This window comes from Ovis canadensis, chromosome 6 (assembly GCF_042477335.2).
Source record: "Ovis canadensis isolate MfBH-ARS-UI-01 breed Bighorn chromosome 6, ARS-UI_OviCan_v2, whole genome shotgun sequence".
In the NCBI taxonomy this organism is placed as follows: Eukaryota; Metazoa; Chordata; class Mammalia; order Artiodactyla; family Bovidae; genus Ovis; species Ovis canadensis.
In genome coordinates, this window is record NC_091250.1 from 131,915,079 (window position 1) to 131,936,602 (window position 21,524).

At 66.7% G+C, this 21,524-nt stretch overlaps 3 protein-coding genes across 12 annotated transcripts in view; all 3 read right to left on the bottom strand.

Moving 5' to 3' along the window:
* The window catches only part of DOK7 (docking protein 7), a 35,070-nt gene extending 34,581 nt beyond the window's left edge, over positions 1–489 (bottom strand). Inside the window, exon 1 of one of the 4 annotated variants that reach the window (XM_069593278.1) lies at positions 23–313. In XM_069593278.1, the coding sequence (XP_069449379.1) occupies positions 23–76 (54 nt within the window). In that variant the 5' untranslated portion in view covers positions 77–313. Of the gene's footprint in view, positions 1–22; positions 314–363 lie in introns of those variants that run through there. The other 3 variants (XM_069593279.1, XM_069593280.1, XM_069593281.1) reach the window with 3 other exon arrangements.
* A 7,392-nt stretch (positions 490–7,881) lies between these two features.
* On the bottom strand, positions 7,882–14,901 carry HGFAC (HGF activator). 4 transcript variants are annotated; one of them, XM_069593289.1, is made up of 14 exons: positions 14,432–14,901; positions 13,758–13,926; positions 13,496–13,595; positions 13,198–13,277; positions 12,554–12,676; positions 12,321–12,452; positions 12,052–12,162; positions 11,803–11,977; positions 11,528–11,613; positions 10,616–10,880; positions 9,001–9,140; positions 8,565–8,705; positions 8,327–8,475; positions 7,882–8,140 (listed from the first exon to the last, which is right to left on the bottom strand). In XM_069593289.1, exons 1-14 carry the CDS (start codon positions 14,750–14,752, stop codon positions 7,958–7,960), a joined length of 2,175 nt encoding a protein of 724 aa, XP_069449390.1. In that variant the 5' UTR covers positions 14,753–14,901; the 3' UTR covers positions 7,882–7,957. The 4 variants fall into 4 exon arrangements, with proteins under 4 accessions (XP_069449390.1, XP_069449391.1, XP_069449388.1 ...); XM_069593290.1 differs by having other exon boundaries at positions 13,496–13,592; positions 14,432–14,883; XM_069593287.1 differs by having other exon boundaries at positions 11,492–11,613; positions 13,496–13,592; positions 14,432–14,827.
* A 1,336-nt stretch (positions 14,902–16,237) lies between these two features.
* Positions 16,238–21,524, bottom strand: part of RGS12 (regulator of G protein signaling 12) — a 125,021-nt gene continuing 119,734 nt past the window's right edge. For 2 of the 4 annotated variants that reach the window (XR_011257575.1, XM_069593285.1), the window contains one exon: positions 16,238–16,722. Coding sequence is in view for 2 of the 4 variants with exons in the window: in XM_069593285.1 (XP_069449386.1) it covers positions 16,499–16,722 (224 nt within the window). In the remaining 2 variants the exon portion in view is untranslated. Of the gene's footprint in view, positions 16,726–21,524 lie in introns of all 4 variants that reach the window. The other 2 variants (XR_011257574.1, XM_069593284.1) reach the window with 1 other exon arrangement.

The following is a 21,524-nucleotide window of genomic DNA, read 5'->3' on the forward strand; positions in this document are numbered from 1 at the left end:
CCGCGCCCGCCGCGGCCCCGACCTTCTTGCCGTCCCGCAGCTTGACCTGGCCCTCCACCAGCGCCGCCTCGGTCATCTTCTATCATGGTCCCCGCGCCCCGCCGCCCCGCCCGCCGCCCCGCGGGCCGCCCGGCCCAGGGTCACTTTCAAAATAGCTCCGCGAGCGCCGTGCGCCGGCCGGCGGGGCGGCGGGCGGGGCGGCGCACGCGGCGGGCGGGGCCGAGGTGCCAGCCCGCCGGTCCTGCCCCACCCGCGCCCGGCCTGGGCGATGCGCCCCCCGGGCACCTGGGGCCACCTGAGCGCCCTGCCCTCTGGGACTGCGCGCTGCCGAGGCTCGGATCCTGGGGCTCCGACGCTGCTCACCCCGGTGGGGTTGGCTGGGGAGGGGGTCCCCCCTTCCGAAAGCAAAGGAAACGACCCCCGGAAGAGGCATCCGCCCCGGGTGGGCCCCCGTTTGCCAGTGTGCCTTCCTCTAAGCTGGCTTCACCCTCGCGCACCTGTCCCTCCCACCACCACTGAGCTGTCACCGGACACCACGGACCACAGTCAGCTCTGGCCAGGACGTCGCCTCACTCTCCAACCCAGCTCTCCTGCCTGCTCCCTGCTCCCTTCCAACCCCTCAGACCACCCCTGCTCCGTAGGCAGGAGGATGGGGAGGTTCATTCCTGTCCCCTGGCAGCAAGGACCTTGGTGCAGACTGCTCCCGGCGGTTAGTGGGGCCACAGTGCCCCAGTCTTGAGTCTGGTCCCAGACCTACACGCCCCGCCACTGGCTGCTAGGGTTGGGGAGGTCCATCCCTCCAGGCTGCTCCGTAAAAGCCCGTGAGAGAGCCCCCACTGCAGCGGGGGAGCTCTGAGCCTCGGGTTTTCCGTCCTTCCGCCCACATCCCCTGGTCAGCTGCCCAGGTTCTTTGGGAACCCAGGTGGGTCCACTTCTCAGACTTCAGCCCCCGTTTCTGAGACGACCTCCAACACTCACGCCTTTAGGAGCATCGACGAGGCCCCGGGGCCAGTGGCAAAGACAGGCCGGCACTCTGAAAAGCAAAGAGAAGCAGTGTGCCCTAGCCGGGGTCCCACCCTGAGGCAGCTGAGGATCTGGTCGGGAGGAAGGGGGAAGGCTCTGTGGTGTCGTTACCCTGAAGTCCGCACAGGTAGGAACGCGGATGCGTGTCGTCATCCCGTCCAGGTCTTGCCTCTCACAGTGGAGGATCTAACACTCAGAACCGCAGGCACCTCCAGGACTGACCCCAGTTGGCTGAGCCCTGAGCAGAGCATGGGGGCCGCACGGGCGGGAAGACCGCTGGGCTGGGGTCCCAGCTCAGCCATCACCATGCTGCGCACAGAGAGGGCCAAGTCCGTCCTCTCTGTGCACCCCATCCCTGTTGTCCCTGGGAATATGAGAAGGCAGGGCCCTGGGTGGGGGCGATGAGCTCGGTTTGAATGTCCCGGGAATGCGTGCCCAGGGTGCGATGCGGAGCAGGGTCATCCCAGGCCCAGGAGGCACCTCACTCTCCCCTCCTCCAGGGGCACCGCCACTGCAGGGCAGCTGCCCGCTCATCTCAGGCCCCCCAGCCGCTGCCCCAGGACAGCCGGCAGCGAGCCGAGTGGCGCTGGGGGCCACCAGCACATCTGCCGCCCCAGGCGCCTGGCACGTGCTCATCTCCGCAGGGAGGGGCGATGCCCTGCCGCATTCCGCAGCACTGGCCCCGACCCAGGCTCCTACCACGCCCGGCAGCTGCACCTGCTCCCACACGGGCCCCAGAAAACGCGGGCTGCTGTGGGAACAGACACCGCCCACCGCCCGCTGCCCCCCACCCAACGCCAGCGACTGAGAGGCGGGACCGCCTCCCAGCCTGGCTCGCTCTGGACCTGGGGCGGGGGGACCCTGGCCTCTCGTTGCTAAGCTCCTGCTGTGAATCATGCTTGTGTCCTCAGCCCCCGAATTCTCGTTGAAGCCCAACCCCAAGGGGGTGGTACGAAGAAGCAGGGTCTTTGGGGGGTGATAAGGTCGTGAGGGAGGAGTCCCCAGGACAGGATTAGAGTCCTCGTGAGAAGACGTGATCTTTCTCCCCACCCACCCTGAGGACACAGCCAGAGGCAGCCATCTGCACGCCCGGAGGAGGGCCCCCACCCCAGACCCCAACCAGGCTGGCACCCTGATCTCTGACTTCCGGCCTCAGCAGCTGTTGAGAACCGCATCTGTTGTTTCTGTCATAGCTGCCTAAGCAGACTCAGACAGTTCCCTCAGCTGTGGCACCAGAGTCGCTGGTAGCAAGTGGCAGAAGCTGACTCTGGTCACTGAAGTGGGAAGGAATCTGTGGGAAGATCGTCAGGCCTCAGGTGGAACCCAGGGCAGGCAGGGATCAGCAGCAGGAGCTGCAGGAGGCGGGGGACACAGCCATGCTCCGGAGACCCGACGCCACCCCAGCTCTGCACCACTGCCCGGCCGGCCTCCACAGCCGTAGGCCACGGGCTTCCAAGAAGCCCACCACCACCATGGGGCAGAGCCGGCTGATCACACAGCCGCGGGCGCTGCTGCTGGACGTCACTGCCGAGGACACTGCCACCACGGCCAGACCCCGTGGCCACAGGGCACGGTCACCCCACCAGTGGCTCTGCAGCCGCGGGACCTGCCGCCCGACGTGGCACCTGACACTCGACAGCCAAGTGAACTTTAACTGTCGCACGACTTCTCTGGCCTGTTTCCTCTCCCGGCCCGACGTTGTGATGATGGGCTCCTGAAGGACCCCTGGTGGCTCAAGGATCTGCCTGCAGCGCAGGAGGCCCAGGGTCGATCCCTGGGTCGGGAAGATCCCCTGGAGATGGGAATGGCCGCTCACGCCAGTATTCTTGCCTGGAGAATCCCATGGACAGGGGAGCCTGGCGGGCTGCAGTTCACCGGCTGGCAGAGTCAGACACGACTGAGCAGCTAAGCACACGCCTGAATGAGGGGACGTGTGTGAGCGTCTTTCAGGGTGATCATGAGGTTTACAAACACGAGAGGACGTGGGGACTGGGGACGGGCTGCCTCGCCTCGTGTCTCCAGCTGCTCAGTGAGGCTGGAGAAGAACACGCAGCAGCTGATCGTGGCAAACACTCCCTGACTCCACCCTGGTGACTCCCTGCGTCGCCCCTGCAGGTCCCAGCTCCCCCCAGGTAGGCGGGGCCACATGAAGGAGCTGTGGCCAGCAGAGTGATGACCGCCACCTCCCAGCCCTGCAATCTCCTACACTCCTCATTCACCACGTGGTGAGACAGGGTGTTATGGACCCACCTATGTGCCCACTGATCCACCTGTTGAGGCCCTAGCCTCAAGGTGACTGTGTTTGGAGCTAGGATCTCTAAGGAGGCAACAAAGGTCAAATGAGGTCCTAAGGGTGGGGCCCTGATCCCATAGGACTGCGGCCTTTTAAGTAGAGGGAGAAGCTCTCTCTCTCTCTTTCTGTGTGTGTCTCAGCACGTGCACAGGGCAAGGCCACGTAAGGACAACAGCAGGAAGGCGTGGAGGGGAGTCTCCCCAGAAACCCACCTCACTGGGTCGTGAATTCACCCCCAGAACCACGAGAAAATGAATGTCTATCACATGAGCTCCCCCACCTGTGGCCTTCTGTCCCAGCAGTCCCAGCAGACGGGTACAGAGAGCATGGAAGATTGAAAACACTACAGCGTCTCTGGCCTGCACGCCCCTTGACATGTGACCTCCTTCCACTGAGAGCTGGGGTGCGTCTGTCTACCCCAGCTTTGACGAGTGAAATGCAACGGGGACACTCACATCCACTCTTTCTTTTGAGCCCGGCCTCCACCACGTGAATGGGCCCAAGGTAGCCTGCCAGATGACAGCAGATGTGTGTCCCAGTCACCCTGCCACCCCAGGCAAAAGCCAGTCAGCCCCCAAGGGCAGAACCACCTAAGACCCACCGATGACCCACATACAACCCGGGCCACGAGAACCACCCCGTGAGCAAAGCCAGGGACCGACAGGCCCAGCATCGCGAGCTGAGTACATGGCTGCCTATGCGTCACGAGTTTGGGTATCATTTGTGACACTCTCGAGAGCCACTTGGACTGCAAAGAGATCCAACCAGTCCATCCTAAAGGAGATCAGTCCTGGCTGTTCACTGGAAGGACTGATGCTGAAGCTGAAACTCCAGTACTTTGGCCACCTGATGTGAAGAGCTGAGTCATTTGAAAAGACCCTGATGCTGGGAAAGATTGAGGGCAGGAGGAGAAGGGGACGACAGAGGATGAGATGGTTGGATGGCGTCACTGACTCAATGGACATGAGTCTGAGCAAGCTCTGGGAGTTGGTGATGGACAGGGAGGCCTGGCGTGCTGCAGTCCATGGGGTCACAAAGAGTCGGACACGACTGAGCGACTGAAGTGAACTGAGCTGTGACACCAGAGCAGTCTGATACCGAGTGTCTGTGGCAGACTCCAAGCCTCGTGCGACACTGGAAGACTCTGCAGAGGAGGAGCCTGGACCCCGAGTTACCACGGCCAAGGGCACCAGCAAGCGTCCAAGCTGAGCAGGGGTCGGCACACAGCAGGCACAAGGAGACAGAGAGAGGCCCCCCCCCCCCCCCCCGCGCATCCTGAGTGAGAGCACAGCACGTCGGAGACGAACACTCACGCGCTGAGCATCACAGGGGAAAGTGATGTCAGAAGAAACAGAATCCACAATTCGATTTTTTCTTTTTTGGCCACATGGATTGTATGATCTTACTTTCACAACCAGGGAGGGAGCCTGTGCCCCCTGCATCGGAAACGCGGAGTCCTAACCACTGGACCGCCAGGGACGTCCCCACGATTCCATTTAAAGCAGATTTCCCAACAGTAGGAACAGAAGCCAGCGGAATACCTTCCAAGTGCTGACAGGAAATAGCCAACAATACGTGTGAGATGACACGCGGAGAGCACAGCATGAGCGATGCTGTGGCGATGAACGTGGACACGTGGACAGAAACTCACCAAAGTGCAGCCTCCTAGACTAGCTCAAGAAGAAACAGAATTCCCAGCAAGCCCCAAACTACGAAAAAAATGATTCAGTAGTTAAACATCATCCCGTAAATAAGACACCGGGGGGCTTCCCTGGCGGCCGAGTGGTAAAGGCTCCGCCTGCCAGCGCAGGAGACATGGGTCCCATCCCTGATCTGGGAAGATCCCACACGCCACAGAGCAGTGGAGCCCGGGAACCGCGACCACTAAGCCCGTGCTTTAGAGCCCGGGGACCACAGCCAGAGAAGAGCCCTTGAGGCAACAAAGACCCAGCAGAGCCCATAAAGAAAGAAGAAAGAGAGAACAGGGCCAGGGATCTCAGGAGATGCTACCAAACTCTGGGGGAACGGACGACTGGCTGTCTACAGCCCTCCGGTGGACCGGGAAAGAAGGGGCAGTCTCTTAAACTCACTCTGTGAGGTCTGAGGGAAGCCCTGCAGACAGTCATTCAAAGCGTAAGAAAGGAAAATTACAGGCCAATCTCACTCGAAAACATAAATGCAAAACGCTAAACACAATAAAAGCAAATTCTGAAGAAGCTGCTAAAAAGGTCGGTGTGTGTCAGCCAGGGTCCCAGCTGCTGACGTGTTAGGACAATTCAGAGAGGATCTGCTTACAAAGCTGTGGCCTTGGAGGGAACCACCAGAGGTGGTGACTGTATGTGTGTGTGTGTGAGTCGCTCGGTTGTGTCCGACTCTTTGCAATCCCATGGACTGTAGCCCGCCAGGCTCCTCTGTCCATGGGATTCTCCAGGCAGGAATACTGGAGTGGGTTGCCATTCCTTTCTCCAGGAGATTTTCCTGACACAGGGATTGAACCCACGTCTCTTGCATTGCAGGCAGATTCCTTACCGTATGAGCCACCAGGGAAGCCCGCTGTGATTGTGTAGCCCTGGGCTAGTTAGAGAGACGGGCAACTGCCTCAAGACCTGGGGGTGGGGTCCCTGAACCACGAAGGGGCATGATCGACACCTTGTGACCTTTGGGTAAGGGATCTGGGTGCACCCTTTGCTGGGATACAGAACAAAACACCACAGCTGCTGCTGCTGCTGCTAAGTCGCTTCAGTCGTGTTCGACTCTGTGCAGCTCCATAGACGGCAGCCCACCAGGCTCCTCTGTCCCTGGGATTCTTCAGGCAAGAACACCGGAGTGGGTTGCCATTTCCTACTCCAAAAAGCACCATAGACTGGGGCTTTAACCAACAGAAATTGTCTACTGTCCTGGAGGCCCGAAGTCCAAGATGAGGATGTTAGCAGGGCTGGGTCCTTCCTGCCATCGTGAGGACTTGCTCGGGCCTCCGGCCTCACCCGTGGATGGCCGTCTCCCCCTTGCTTCTCTTCACATCACCTTCCTCCCATGTGTGTCTCTGTGAGCATGACTTCCCTTCTTACGGGAACACAGTCATATTGGATCAGGGCCTACTGCGACGATCTCATCTTAATGTGACCCCCTCTCCGAAGACCCTCTTTCCAAATCAGGTCACATTCTGAGGTCCTGGGGGTTCGGACTCCAGTCTATGAACCTGGGGAGGACACAATCCAACCTGTAACCCTGAGGTCATCCCAGAAGAGGGAGCCAGGGAAACCAGCAGCCCAATCTCACGCTCCCCTCTCCCCTGATCTCCTGCTGGGCTCCCCCCACCCGAGGGCACAGGAGCCCACTGATGCAGCCCGTCGGGGTCAGCGGACGGGGCACAGCGCAACGTGGGGAGGAAGTCCGGAGCAGCCCACAGAAGGTAGCTGGCTCCCTCCCTGACTCAGCACAGCTCGCTCCAAGAATGCAAGTCCGATAGTCGTCGGACTATCTACAGACGCACATCACCTCTTTAACGGCTCCACACTCCACACCCGCAGGGAACAGGGTTGGGGAGAGCTCACACCAAGCAAAGGTCTGGGGGCACTGAAGCCACAGCATTCCTGGAGGCCGAGAACGGGCGGTCAGAGGCCCCAGGCCCACCAGTGGGAGCTGCTGTGCCTTCCGGGGGCCGGGGTGCCAGCACCGGCCTCTACCACCCCAGCTGTGGCCCACACGAGTTCCAGCCCACTGAAGGCTCTAAGCCCCACCCACACGCTGGGGCAGCAGCACCCACTGTGGTCACCTCTATTCCTCCGGCTTTGCCAGGGGGCCAGGCGCCATCCTGGTAATGTCTGATCTTGTCCCGACAACTCTGTTCCCTGCCCTCCCAGCCTCCCCAGCAGCTGGGTGTGGCCACGAGACCCTATTCGGGCAGACAGAGCGAAACACAAAATCTGCTGGAGGAGGGGTCCCTGCGGAAACCCGTCCTCTCCTGATAAAGGGGCTGTGGCTGACCCCTGGACTTCCCGCTATGGGAGCGAAGCAAAGGTCTCCAGCCCCATCAGTCAGGTCTGAACGCCGTCCTGACTGAGACGGGGCAGAGAGGGGAGGGGTCTGTGCCTACCTGTGTGTGTGACGACGGGGAGGAACTGGAAAGGACCTCCCCAGGCCTCCACCAGGCCTCCTAGTACGTCAAAAGGCTGAGTGGAGGGGGCGGGGCAGCACGGGACAGAATGTTCTAGGCAGTAGTAGGAGCAGGGCGAGCAAGGGGCCTGCTCAGTTTCATGAACACAGGGAGGCCGGGGTGGCCGGAGTTTGGGGGGCAGGGCAGGGCAGAGGAGGGTCTGAGAGCAGTCTGGCTGGGAAGAAGGTCCCAGCCGCATCTCTTGGCCTGAGTCTACAGGCCTTGGGGCCAGACCCCTCCCGGTGGGGTCGCAGGCTCCCTTCTCCACTGCGAAAGGGCAGCTGGGGGCTGGCTCGGGGGGACCCCAGCCCCGAGGGCCCGTCATCCACAAAGCTGGGTGGGGGGTCATGGCCTGGGAGGAAAGGCAGGGCTGGGGGGCTTGGGCAGAGGGGCCGGCAGTGTGTGTGTATGGGGGGTCTTGGAAACATCTTTATTGGCAGCAAGGAGGGAAGAGCAGGACACAAGGCCCCGGGGTAGAGGGGGGCTCAGGAGGGATTCGTGGGTCGCTTGTGGGGGCGAATCCGGTCGTTGATCCAGTCCACGTAGTTGGCCACGCGGGTGTAGACGCCAGGCTTGTTGAGCCTCCCACAACCGTCGCCCCAGCTGATGATGCCGTACAGGTAGGCCACGCCGTTCTTCTCGCAGGCCAGTGGCCCGCCTGAGTCCCCCTGTGCAGAGCGGCCCGTTAGGGCCTGAGACCCACCCAGAAACCGCCCACTCCCCCTCACCCCAGCCTCCCGCACCCCAACCCTCAAAGTGCCTCCGCAGGGGTCCAGAGCTGCCTTGGGATGCAGATTCTCAAGGTGGACCCCTTTCGGCTCCAAGCTCCGGGTCGGCGGGCTGTCCAGGCTAACCTGGCAGGCGTCCGACCTGCAGTCGAAGTAGCCGGCACACAGCATGTTGGGACTGATGTCGGCCCCATACACCTCAGGGCTGCTGCACTTATGGTCCGCGACCAAGGGGACCAGTGCCTCCCGAAGCGAAGGGGAGTAGCCGCTCACGTCTGCAGGCCGACACGGGGTGTGGGGGTGCTCAGGCTGGGTTGGGCCACCGCTCCTGGGGGCATGGCCCTGGCCCCCTGCCCGAACTCACTCTCATCCTGATGGCCCCAGCCCGCTATCTGGCACTTGTGTCCCGCGGGGAAGGGGCTGCTGGGCTCGGGCAGGCAGATGGGCTGGACGAACTGGGAGCGGACGGCGCAGCGCTCCCCTTTCTTCTCCAGCCGGATCAGGACTGGGTGGGAGAGAGGTCGGAGGTCAGCCTGCCGCGCGGGGGCCGTGACAGCCGAAGGTAGCCACGGAGTCACACGGGTACAGCCCGAGTCACACGGGTACAGCCCGCGGGCCGTGCGGCTGTGTCCTGGGAGGCCCCAGAGGGAACTGCAGACAACCTTCCCCCTCCTCCTCCCCTTCTCCCTCCCTCCGCCCTCCCCCAGCCCCCATCTCTCCCATCCCTCCTGGAAGAGTCTGAGGACTCCCCCAGGCCAGCCTGGTGCGGCTCCCCGCACACGCCCCGGGCGGAGCCTCACCGAGGTCGTGGTCACTGGGGTTGAACACCGAGTACAGCGGGTACGGGATGTACTTCTCGATGCCAAATGTCTGTGTCACGTCCGTGGTGCGGTTGAAGAAGTGCTGGCCCAAAACCACGGAGACGCTCTCCCTGGGGGGGCTGTGCAGCAGGGGGCTGGTGGCTTCACGACCCTCGACCCTGAGGCCGGCTCGCCCCTCCTCCGACACTGTGCAGGGCCCCCGCCCCCAAACCCTGGGGAGACCTGAGCAGGGGTGCAGCGGGCTGTAGTGTGGTGGGGCGTGGCGAGCTACGGCCACACCCACAGTCCTGGCAGCACCACCTCTAAGAAGGCCCGAGTGAGCCGGGGGCCTCTCATGTGTCCAGGTGGGCTTGGTGCTGAATGGGGCCCAAGTTGGTGCAGGTCCAGGCTGGGGCACGGTTCTGCCCGGGGCCCCTGGCCTGGAAGCAGTGCTTCCTATGAAGTCACCCAGGGGTCCAGGAGCCTGAGCACTCCTCTCACCCGCTGGCCCCCATCACACCTGCCCATGAACACCCTGCTGCAGCCACCTGCCTGGCCCAGGCCTGGGACCACTGCTCTGGGCCCCCACCCGCAGAGGGTGGGTACCTTCACCCGGCTGGGCCCCTCCCCTAATGTAAGGAGAGATGCTGGCTCCCGTCCTCCAGTGTGTTAACCACCCCCACCCCACTGCGTACAGGGGAGGCTCCAGGGGGCGTTCCACAGGTCCAGCGGGGAAGGGAGCAGCCCAGGCCACAAGCACTCAGCACAGGGCTGGTGCCAACTGCACACCCCCGCGGTGTAGTCCTTAGGGTGACTGGGGGGGGGGTGCTCATTTCGGACTCTCACGCAGCCAGACCCCAGCATGCCACAAGCCCCTGACCCCTGGGATGACACTGGACCCTTCCCCCCGCCCCGAGAGAGCCCCTTCCCCTCAAGGCAGAGAATTTAGGAGCAGTGGATGGGCAGGCTTCTCCCGGCTCTGAGCTCGCTGCTCTTACCCCTGGGTTGTGGTCGTGGGCCTCACACCCTTGACCCCGACCCCGGACGCCAGCCCAGCCATCCTCGCCGGGGCCCTACATGGGGCCACCTGCTCCTTCTGGGCAGAGGCGGGGCCGGAAGGGGCGGGGCCTCAGGGCCGACCACGCCCACCGCCCACCGCGCAGGCGCGCCACCCCGCCACGCCCCGTCCCGCCACGCCCACCGTCCTGCTGCGCAGGCGCGCCGCCCCGCCACGCCCCGCCACGCCCCGCCGCGCCCCAAGCTCCAGACCAGGGAGCTCCCGGGAGAGGACCGGCCACCGGGACAGACTGGGAACCGCGCCCCGGGGCAGGAGCGCGGCGGCTCCCGCAGTCTCCCGGCCCAGCACCGAGCTGAGCGCGGAGCCCCACCTGAGTCAGAGGGGCTACGGGGAGCGGAGGGACCGAAGGACGGGGCTTACACGGGTAAGGCGGGGACCCGCGGGTGATGCTTAGGAGCAGCGGGCGTGTGCGCGGATGGCTGGCGGTGGAGCCGGGACGCCGCGTGTAGGGCCGGGCGGGCGGGCGGGCGGAAAGGTGGATGGTTGGAGGCGGGACACCGGGATGGATCGTGGACACTGGGCCCCAGGGCCGCTCACCTGTTAGAGAAGCAGTGGGCGGCAGACACCACCCAGCAGGTGTGGACGAGGCTCCCCGCACAGAAGTTGTTCCCGATGTAGATGGCGGCCAGCCAGGGATGGGAGCCGGGCAGCGAGGAGGAGCCGCCGATAATGCGGGGCCGCAGGAAGGTCCTCTTCTTGTGCCTCTTGCCGCAGGTCTGGCGTCCAGCTGGTCCAGCGGCTTCGGGCCCAGACAGGGTCATCAGGGCCTCGGTGGGCGGGGGCTGAATCCTGGCAAGGGATTCTGTGGACACAGATCACTGGATCACGCCGCAGGTCCTGGCTGTGTCCAGGATTCTCTAGGCCTCCAGTGGTTCACCTGCCTCCAGCCCCAGCCTAGGCAGCTCCTCTGAAAGAAGAGCCGTGCTCAGGCCCAGCTCTGCCCTTGGAGGGGTGGGCACAGGACTTACTCTGAGCCTGTTTTTCTCATCTGCAGGATGAGAACTGTGCCTGATCACAGGCTTTGCAGAGCCAAGGTGGCCCAGCAGGCCTGGCAGGGGTTCCTGTCCCTTCCAGCAGCCTGGGACCCCAGAGCCAACCCTGGATGGGTCAGAGAGCCCTGGGGCAATGGGGCCAGAGGGCAGGCTGGCCTCTTGGAACCGCCTACCCTACAGGGGCTGACCTCAGGGACACCCAGCTATCCGTGTCCGTGGGGACCGTCCGGGCACAGTGCAGAATGCCTGGGCCCCCTGACCTCTGGTGCTGACCCACTGCGTGGCCTTGGTCCAGCCCTGCTGTGGTTAGCCTCAGTCTCCCCATCTCTCAGATGTGCCTGTGGTCCTCTGGGGAGAGGTGGCCGGGCATGGGGGTAGAGTGAGGAGGCCCCAGTGGGGGTGGGGCCAGCCCGGTGCCCACCCTGCTCCTCCCGAGACCACCTCCAGCTGCGCGCACCGCAGGCCGCCAGGCGGCAGTACTCCCAGGAGAGGGCGCTGTCCTTCACCACGTAGCACCAGGGCCTCTCGTCCTTGTCTGGGTTCCTGGTGGACAGGGACAAGTGGGTGGGCGGGGGTCAGAGCCCCTTAGAGGCAAGGGGGGAAGATGGGGATGCCTGCTGGGGGGGGGGGGTCCTGACTCCCCCCCACCCCCAGCAGCCTCTGCTCCTGCAGGCTCCGCTCCCTGGGCGGCCTCCGGAGCAGAGGGGTCAGGGCCATGGGGACAGTGCTGACCGGCAGTAGGCATGGGGGCCCAGGCCCAGGAGGGCTGCGGCACCCACGGAGTCCACGTGCAACTCCTGGTAGAGCAGGTCGGAGTTCCAGGGCAGGCATCCGAGGCCTGAGGCCGCCGTGCTGGCCACGCCTCGGTACTCGGTGCCGGTCCCCACGAAGCAGCGCTGGGCAGGCACTGTGGGCGGCGGGAGTGCTGTGAGCCTGGGCCGTGGCCGTGGGGCCCACACCGCTCCAGGCTGGGTGACTCACCAATGTTGCAGAGCCGCCCGGCGTAGCCTGGGGGGCAGGCGCAGACGGTGGTCCCGGTGGCCACGATCAGGTGGCAGGAACCGCCGTTCAGGCAGGGGCTGCTCAGACAAGCTGGGGGGAGCACTTGGGAGCTAGGCCTCGGCCCCGAGCCAGGGGCGGGGGTGGGGTGTCTAGGCCTGGTTCCCGCCCCAGTGCCCCTCTCTGGTGGCCCTTCCCAGAGCGCAGGCTCAGTGACGTGGCCCGCCCCGCCGGGCCGCACCCTTGAGTACCTGTGTGGCGGGTCCCCTCACAGTGGACCTGGCCCCCCGAGCACTCGCACTGTTCCACGCGGCCCTGGTGCACGTGGGCCCAACGATCGCCCGGCTCCAGGTACTCGTAGCGGCTCTCATCAAAGCACTTTGCTGGGGCGGGGGGTGGGAGGGGCGGGGGGGCCGGGAGGGGGCACAGTGAGCCGCTGCTCCCGCCTGTGGCCAGCGCCCTGCCGCCCCGCCACCCCACTCACCTGTGCCGCAGTCCTGGCCGGTGAAGGCCTCAGGGCAGGTGCAGTGGTGTGACTCGGGGTCCTGTGTGCTGGAGCATGAGCCTCCGTGGAGGCAGGGGCCAGAGGCACAGGGGTCCCGGGGGGCTGGGCACACACGCAAGGGAGGGGGCTGTCTCAGAGTCCCGCAGGCTTTGGGCCCCCACCCGCACCGTGATACTCCCTGCTTGCCAAGGGCCTGCCGCCTTCAAGATGCCCCTTCTAAGGCTCCTCGGGGCATGTGTGCCCTGCAGGCCTCTGCCCTCCCCACTCCACCCCTGCCCAGCTCTCAAAGCCTGGGCAGGCAGGCCTCTGGCTCCGCATCCAACACCCCAAGAGCCGGACCCCAACAAGCAGCACGCTGGCCCTGGAGCGCCCTGCACGGGGACCTGCGGGGCCCAGCCTGACCAGCAGGGGGCGGCGAGGCCCCAGCAATAGCCAGAGCAGCTCTGTGGCCCCCAGAGAGGGCGGGACCCTGCCTTGTGGGTGGGCGGGTGTTCCCCACTCCTGCAGGCCCCAGGCCTGCAGTAGGATGAGCCGCAGACAGGACAGGAGCCCCTACCCCAGCTCAGCTCCGACTCCCCACAGGAGATCACGCCCACCCCCGGCTTCAGACCCCAGGCACCCACCTGGGCCCCCCTGGGGAGCGGGGTCCTGCACACAGTAGCCCCAGGCCCTGTCCCGGTCGTAGTTGTGAGTCGTGGCACACCTGGGGGTGAGGCGGGTGCTGATGGGGGAGGGCACCCAGAGACCAGCTCGTCCCGACCCCGACTCAGGCTGGCTGGCTGGCCGCTCTGGAGCGCTCTCCCGCTCAGGCCCTCATTCGTTCACTCCACCTGCTGCGTGCTGGGCTCAGGCCGGAGTCGGGAGGGCAGAGGGCGGGAGGGCCTCCAGGGTGGACTCGGGGGCGCGGGGACCGGGACCCACCACTTCCTGTGGGCGCTTCCCTCTGCAGTGCAAGAGTGCAGCATGCGGCCGCCGTAGCGGAATGGGAACCTGCAGGGCTGCCCGGCCTCGGTGAGCACTGCTGGGGGGGGGAACATGGGGGTCAACAGCTCCTGCGCCGGACACCTCCCTACCCCCATCACCCACCCCACTCCACCCCCCGGGGCTGTGGTGGTCCCCCCAGACCCCCGTCTGGCGTCTGGGGGTCACCCGCCGCCTCCTCCAAGAAGCCCTCCTAACGCACCTGTGCCCCCAGGGCCGTTGGAGGGGGCTCCCCAGGGCAGGGGGGTGAGCCCTCCACCAGGGGGCCCCTCTGTCTGGGATGCTCCCACGGCTGCAGTGCTGGGGGTCACTGAGGTTACAGGGGTCACAGGAGTCACTGTGGCGTTGTGTCCTGGGGGCTCCCCTTGGCTCTGGGAAGGGCCGAGAGGGCTGTGATGGGGGGTGTGGGGCGGGCCCCTCACACGAGGACCTGCCTCAATTTGCATGTCAGCGTCCTCAGGCCTTGGAGTGGGGACCAGGGGACACCGGCCTCAGCTAAATACTGTCCCCTCCCCATCCGCCCAGTCCAAGGAGCCAGGACACCAGCATCACTGCCACCCAGGCTTGAATCCTGGGGTTGGGGTCAGACGAGAGCAGCTGTGTGGCTTTCAGAGCCCCCCATAACCTCAGACACGTGGACCCAACAGGCCCAGAGGGCAGGGACCAGCCCCTGAGCCCCCAGGCGGGGGACCAGCAAGTTGGAGCCCCCGGCCTCCTGTCCCCCAGGCCCACCCAACACGCCCACCTCGGCACCGAAGGTCCACTTTCCCCATGGTGGGCCCCTCACCCCGTCCACACCCAGCCTTGACCTCACCCTAGGACCCAGAGTGGGCCCGGGGGAGCCTGTGGTCACAGAGCTTTGGGGTCAGCGCTCACCCTGGCAGCCTGGGGCTGTGCCCCGTGAGGCAGCAGCAGCAGCAGCAGCAACAGCAGGGCTGGCCTGGGCGGGGGGCAGGGGCTGGCGACCCAGGCCCAGCACCCCATGGCTCCTCCTGGGCTGGCGTGAGGAGCAGCGGGACGCGGGAGCAGGGTGAGGGTCAAGGCCGCCGGCAAATGATTAACCCTGGCTGCCTCCCGTGCCAGGAGGCCCGCACGTCTGCCGTATCTGCCGCCCGGCTCACCCTGCCTGGGCCAGCAGTCCCCTCTTGCCTCCGCCATGCTCTTCCTGGACCTGACCGCGTCCTCCAGGCTCAGCATAGACGCCTCCTCCAGGAAGTCTTCCAGGATGACGTGGAAGGAAGAGGCCTGGACCCCCCAACCCCAGCTTCCGGTCCCCACCCAGCCAGAGGGCTGGCCACTGTGTACTTATGAGCTGTACCAGCCAGAGCAGCTGTATGTGCTGGGCCCTTTGGCACGGCCCCATGGCAGGCAGGAGGCCAGGCGCAGGGGAGCGTATGCGCACTGGGGTGGGAGTTAAGGACAAGGCCCCGGACAGGGACCTCCGCCGCCCTCCACAGTGTTTCCATCTGTCCCCTCCCAAGGTGAGCCTGGGATGGGGCCCCCGTGCAAAGGGAGCAGGGAGGAGGCCTCCCCCCAGCCCCCTGCCCCCCACAGCTCCTGGACCCACAGGGACGCCGCCTCAGGAAGCCCAGGACCAGGACCACCCGCGCCGTCCTGCCTCCCCCATCCCGAGCCCCTGGCCAGGCATCTGGGCCCACTGAGACCCAGCTTGGGGCCCTGCCCTGGTCTGGGGGCACTTCGCTCCCTGACCCATGAACGGGGATGGGGTGTTGCCCCCCAGACATGGAGTCGTTGCGCCAGGCGGCCTGTGGCTTGTGACTGCAGCCGTGAGCAGAGCTGCTCGGGGACCCTCTTCGTCAGTTTGAGAGGGTCACGGAGGCCAGGGGGCCCCGATCCCTGTGAGCCGGCTCAGCTGCCAACACGGGGTGGAGGGAAGGGCTGGCCCAGGGTGGGGTTGGCCTGGCGCTGCAGCCGCCTTGCTGGGCACCCCAGATCGCCCTCTCTGGGCCCTCATTTGCCCTCTGTGCAGACAGGAAGCGCAGAAACGGGGGGCACCCAGCTTGGATGTGGTAGGTGCTGGGCCCTCTTCATGTGGGTGCCCTTGGGCTCAGCTCAGGGCACAGCCCCGTGGCCCCGGGGGCACTGAGGCTTAGGGCCCTTCTGCAAGCCTGGAGGGCGTCTCTGTGGGCAGGGCTTCCCACACGGGCTCCGTCCACCTAGGACCTGGGCCCGTGTCACCATCTCTGCCTCCCTCCACCCCGTGCCCTGCCCCCGGGCCTGGCTGCCACTCCCACCCCTCCGGACCCCTGCCTCAGGGCCTTGGCACAGGCTGCCACCTTTTCCCAGGCTTTCTTGGGCAGGCAGGGCTCCCCCGACACAGTCACTGCACAGACTGGCCTTGCCAGACCACTTGTCTGAATGAGGCCAGGGTCAGGGTGGCCTGAGGGGTCCCCAGGCAGAGCGCCACCCCCATTGGTGGCCGCCCTGAGGGGACGACCCTGCGGGGCCCCTGGCAGGTGGTGTGAAGCAGACAAGACATGGCCTGGACGGGGCAGGACCTCAGCCAGCCGCCCACACGCTGGGCCCGCACCCCCTTCTGGTCAGCCTTGTCTCCCTGCCCGCCTCTGACCTCACCCCCTTGAGCTGGCCCCCCGTGACATACAGGGGCCACAGCTCCCTGGGGGAGGGCCTGTGCCCCAGGACCCAGCACGAGGCCGACAGTCGGGTCCGCTCTGACACTTTATTGTGGGAAGGCTGGGCGCCAAGCAGCAGGGGCAGGGCCACCAGCCCTCTGAGCCGGCCCTGGTGGGCATCTGAGGCCAGGCCGCCGGGGGGTGGCTGACCTGGCCTGTCCGAGGCCCCCGAGGGGCTCAGCTGCCCTCCCTCAAGACCACTGCTCTCCACGCGTGTGTGTCCCGGCCGGCAGCCCGGGTGCAGGGTCCGCAGAGTTGGCCGGCAGGGACGGGCCAGCGGGCGGCAGCCTCAGACAAAGGTGGCATGGTGCGGGCTGGCCTTGGGCTTGGCGGGCCCCCCGGGGACGGGGCTCGGGGCGGGGCGGGCCGACGTAGGGGCCCCGCTGGCCCGTGGCCTCCAGGGGGCTGTCCGCACCCCCGGGATGCTGCCGGCTGGCCCCAGTGGCTCGCCAGCGACTCGGTCCACGTCCACGACTGTGCTGACCGGGGGGCGTCGGCTGCCTCGGGCCCCACCTGCTGTCACGGGGAGAAGAGAGAGGCTATCACCCGCCTGTGCGCCCTGGCGGGAGACCCTGGCCACCCTCCTCGCTCAGACCCTGCCAAGGGGTTCCCGCACCACCACCCCCTCCACCCTGTGCGTCCTGGGGCCCCTTGGCCTGTGCTCCGGGGAGCACTCAGCAGGTACCCTGAGGAGGGTCCCAGGCCGAGGGGGACAGTGGGCTCCGGAGAGCGGGCAGGGTGAGGGCAGCTGTGGTCCTCAGTGCTGGGGGCGGGGTCTAGGGGTGCCCGGCCTGGGGGGCTCGGTGTGCTGGGACCAGCGGGGCCCCTCGTCTGGCAAGGGGACGCCCAGGGCTCCCTGCCTGGGTCCAGTGCAGCCAGGAGACTGGGAACGGCCCACCCAGCGGGGGCCCCTCCGGGAGGAGCTCAGAGGCAGGGCAGCTCCCCTGTGCCCCACCCTCGCCCCCTTGTTCTCCTTCCCTGGGGGGGCTGTCTGCAGCCAAGGGGCATTGGGCAGGCGGTCGTGACGGGGGCTCCCGGGAGCGCGGAGCACCGGGTGGGGCTGTTGCGATGGGCTGGACCCTGGGAGCAAGGCCCTCCGCAGGCACTCGGGGTCTGCACCCACGGGCAGCGCTGCTGGCTCCTCAGGGCCGTGGCCCCCTGGCCAGGGCAGGACAGGGGGCCCCCAGGGCCCTCCCGACCTGGCTCCGCTGTGGTCCACCTACCGGGGGCTGACTGGGGGCGTCTCAGCCTCCCAGACCCCGAGCCCCTTCGGGCCCACCTCCACGCTCTCCCGCTCCGCCAGCAAGACCGCAGGCCGAGCGCCCCTTCCTCCAGCCTGCCTGCTGCGCAGAGCAGCCAGGCCCTGACTCCAAGTACCCGCCTCACCCCCAGGAGCTCCAGGCTGCCTGGGACTGCCTTGGAAGCTTCCAGACGCTGCCGTGGGCAGCCACACCTCCCAGCCCACCACCCCTGGTGGTCATCACTGCCCTGTCCCCTTGGCTGGTCCCGGGTGGGGCCCTGGCAGGGCAGAGGTGTGGTCCCCGGAGTCAGGCGGGTGTGGGCAGGGCACAGGGCACTGGGTGGGCGCTTCAGCCTCAGTCCCGACACAGGGCTCCCCAGGTTCACCCCCAGGACGGGCGCCAGGCTCAGGGCGACAGGCGGGACTCCAGGCCCCGGTCGGGCCAGGTGTAGGCGGGGCACAGTGTGTCTGGGGTGGTCTCAGTGAGTCTGAGCCAAGGGCCCGCTGATGTCTGGGGTGTGGGGGAAGGTGCCCCGGCCCGGCCCCAAGTGGACAGGCTGGAGGAGGGGCCTCCAGCCCAGGAACACGGGGTCCGGCTCCCCTGACCGCCTCTCCCGGCCTGTGGGGAGGTGGCAGGAGGGGCCCCCATGGCGGGTCAGCCTCACACCTCCCAGGGGTGCTGCCCGGCCACAAGTGTCCCACTCGGGCAGTGTGACAAGGTAGGGGTGGAAAGCGGAGACGTTTGCGAGGAAAGCGGCCTGTCTAGGGCTCCCAGGGTCCACGCAGAGCAGCCGGGACTGGAAGCTCCTCCCAGACAATCAGTTCTTTGGTCATTCAACAAACATTCCGTTTGAGCCTGTCCCGTGCTTGCCAGTCGGCCCCCAGGGCCAGGAAGCCATGGGGTGGGGCTGGTCTGCCCCTGGATCTGGAGCAGTGGGGAGGGGCAGAGCTGCGCTCCTCAGTTGCTGGCCCCCATTTGGGGCACCTGTCTGGAGCGTTAAGAGGCCTGTGAGCCCACACACACCGTGGGGCACGGCCCGCTCCTGTCAAGCCCTACTCAGACCCTCCAGGAGGACAGAGGCTGGTGAGTGGGGTGGCCCCAGCTGCAGGCCCTCTGGCACCCAGGCAGCTCGCGAGCTTGGGACGGGCGCGTCTCAGGAGGGGGACTGCAGTCCAAGTTCCTCCTGCCACCCGGACTTGCTCCTCGGAGGCAGCGGCAGCCCCAGGCCTGTGACTCAGTGTCCGGGGCCCAGCCTGAGTGGTGGGCGGGCAGGTGTCACGGCCTCTGTGCCAGGGCCTGCCCGTGGCGACTGTTCTCCTGGCCTCCCCATGGCCCTCCTGGCCTCCCCATGACCCTCCTGGCCTCCCCATGACCCTCCTGGCAGGGGCGGAGCACAGAGGACCCCCCCACCCCCAGAGCTCGAGGGCCGCTGCTTCCAAGGGAGCCAGGCTGCCCTGTACACGACGCTCGCTCCTGGCACCAGCTGGCCCCAGTCGTCTGTCCCACGTCCTCCAGACCCTGCATGTGCGGCCGGAGCCGGAACCCCAGTGCCCACCCCTCAATGCCCTGGGGATCACAGGCCCAGCCCCCGGCCGACTGGATTCTGTGATTCTGACTGGCACAGCCAGCCCCTCCCTGGGGGCACCCTGCTGGAGCCCTCACGGCAGCTGGGACCCAAAAGCCCTTCCTAGGACCCTCCGGGCAGACCCCGGCCAGTGGCTGGTCTGCTCTGGGCCTCGAGGCTCCACATCAGCAGAAGGACCCTCCTTTGGTGGGCCAGCAGGGCTCCCGACGGCCCTGGTGCAGCCTGACCCCTCGGCCACCCCCAGGGTCACTGTCCGGCCTCAGCCTCTGGACCTGCTGGGCCCTCACAAGGCCACCAGCCCTGGGAATCCCATCCCACTCGGCGCCCTTCTGTGGAGGCTGCCTGGGCCCCCAAGGGCAAGTCAGGGGACAGCCCAACTGAAGCCTTGGTTCGCCCGCAGTCCCCCCGACCCCGGCCCCCGTGTGTGTCTGCGATGGGTGGGGGGGGGGGGGTGCCGGCTCAAAGCCCCTCTGCAGATCCACTGAGCACCTGCTGGGTTCCAGGACTCCAGCCCATGGCAGCACAGGCGGAGTTGGGGAGGGCCACGCGGAACCCAGGCAGGCAGACCTGCGGGCAGGGCTGCCCTGGCAGAGGTGGCAGGGGTCGTACTACCAGCCACCAGCGGCCCGTGGCTTCCACTGGGAGAAACCCAGAGGTCAGGTGGCATGGACCACCTGCGGGGCACTCGGGAGAGACACGGAGAAGGGGACGCAAGGGGGACGGACACACAGCAGAGACCCAGGGCCAGAGGCCAGGAGGCTGGAGTTGTCCTCACCCATGCCAGGGCCTGGGGACGGGTGTTGGGCCAGCTCAGTCAGCCCCGGGGAGGCCGGGGAGCTGGCCGGGTGGAGACGGGAGCCCGAGACATCTTGCAGGAGGTCCGCTCAGGTCCACCCTGCCCAGGGAAAGGCCAGGGTGCTGTGCTAGAAGGGGGGATCTGGAGAGAGCCCTGGCTGAGGGCTGCCCTCCCCGGACCCCCGAGCACCCACGTGTCCCTGAGAAAGTCCAGCAGCCGCCCTGTCTGCCCAGGAAGCTAGGTGCGCAGGGTGGGGTGCCCCTCTGCAGCCCGGACAGAAGGGCCAAGCTACTGCTGGAGAGGGGACAGCTGAATGGACAGAGTGCAAAGGAGGTGGCCGGGGCGGGGAGGCGCCTGCAGCAGGCACGCGGGGCTGGGGTCCAGGCTGGGGAGACCTGCACAGCCGTCCCAGGCAGCAGCCCGCTACGGAGCCAGGCGGGCTTCCCCGGGGGTCCCTGGCCCGAGGCTCCTGCCTCACCTGGGCTATAGCAGGTGAGACACGCCAAGGCTGTAGCTGCGGGGCGGACGGACAGGGGCAGAGGGGCTCCTGGGACTCGGGGCCACCCCGAGGGCTCGCGGCCACCCCGAGGGCTCGCGGCCACCCCGAGGGCTCGCGGCCTGGCCTCTGCACCGCCCAGCGGAGGGCGTGGCCCTGGTGTGGGCCTGTCAGCCTGGGTGACTCGCCTCTGGTTTCCATGGAAGCCGAGTTACTACGCCCGCCATAGGGACCCCTGGAGAAGTGACTGCAGGCCCCTCCCGCTCTGGGGACTGGATGTGCCTTGGGGGGCCCTGGACTCGGTGCAGGGCAGTACGAGTCCCCAGGGCGGGGGGCTTCCGTCCCGTCCAGTGCTCCTTGGGCTGAGCCCCCAGCGGGTACAGGATGGTGGCGAGGGCTCCTCGGGGAGGGTAAGAGAGAGGCTCAACCAGGACCGTGACCCAGGCCCCACCGCCCAGCGCGGCCAGGCAACAGGAGGGGGAAGCCTGCCCAGCGCCTAGCTGGGGGGTGGGGGCGGAGGGACACACTTCTCTCAGCCCAGCGCCCGGCTGCAGGTGCCCCAGGGTCAAGCCTGCACCCAGGTTATGGCACCCTGCTGAGCGCTCAGCTGGGCGCAAGGCCAGGACCCACCCTGCCCGACACCTGGGGGCGACGGGGTGCTGGGCCCGGCCCCACCACCACCACCAGTCGGCACTGCAACGGCTCCTCTGCCTGGCCTTGAACACCTTGCTCTCTCCCTGGGAACACAGGGCCCTTCCAGGTGACTCCCGCGCCCTTGCCACACCCACCCACGTGGACAGGGACATCTCAGCCCCCTGGCCGAGAGCCCTGAGCCCTCTGCAGGGCCCTGGACACTGTCCACTCGCTGTCAGGGCCAAGGACTCACACCCACACCCGCCAGTGCTCCCCGGGGCAGGACGTGCCCACCAACGCCCAGGGTTTTGCTGGATACCAAAGAGGTTAACAGGACCAAATCCACGGCAGGCCGTGCGGGAAGGCTGTGCCCTGCATGGGCACGCGTCTGCCCAAAGGCCTCCAGCCCTCAGGCCCTGACAGGCTTCTGAACGTGGGCGCTGGGGACCGAGGCCCACCACGATGGGACCCTCTCCTCGGGGTGGCGCAGAGCTGGCAGCCCTGGGCTTCCACATCTCACAACCTGGCGGCATGGGCATGCTGTCTCTCTCACCCTGGACAGAA

Excerpts from the sequence above, each read along its gene's own strand:
- HGFAC (XM_069593288.1), bottom strand. The coding sequence starts at position 14,752 with ATGCTGAGCCTGGAGGACGCGGTCAGGTCCAGGAAGAGCATGGCGGAG. Across the intron at positions 12,163-12,320 it reads TGAGGGGACCCGCCACACAG|CTTGTCTGAGCAGCCCCTGC; the intron begins GTACTCAAGGGT and ends TGCTCCCCCCAG. Across the intron at positions 8,476-8,564 it reads CTGGGGCCATCAGGATGAGA|ACGTGAGCGGCTACTCCCCT; the intron begins GTGAGTTCGGGC and ends GTCGGCCTGCAG.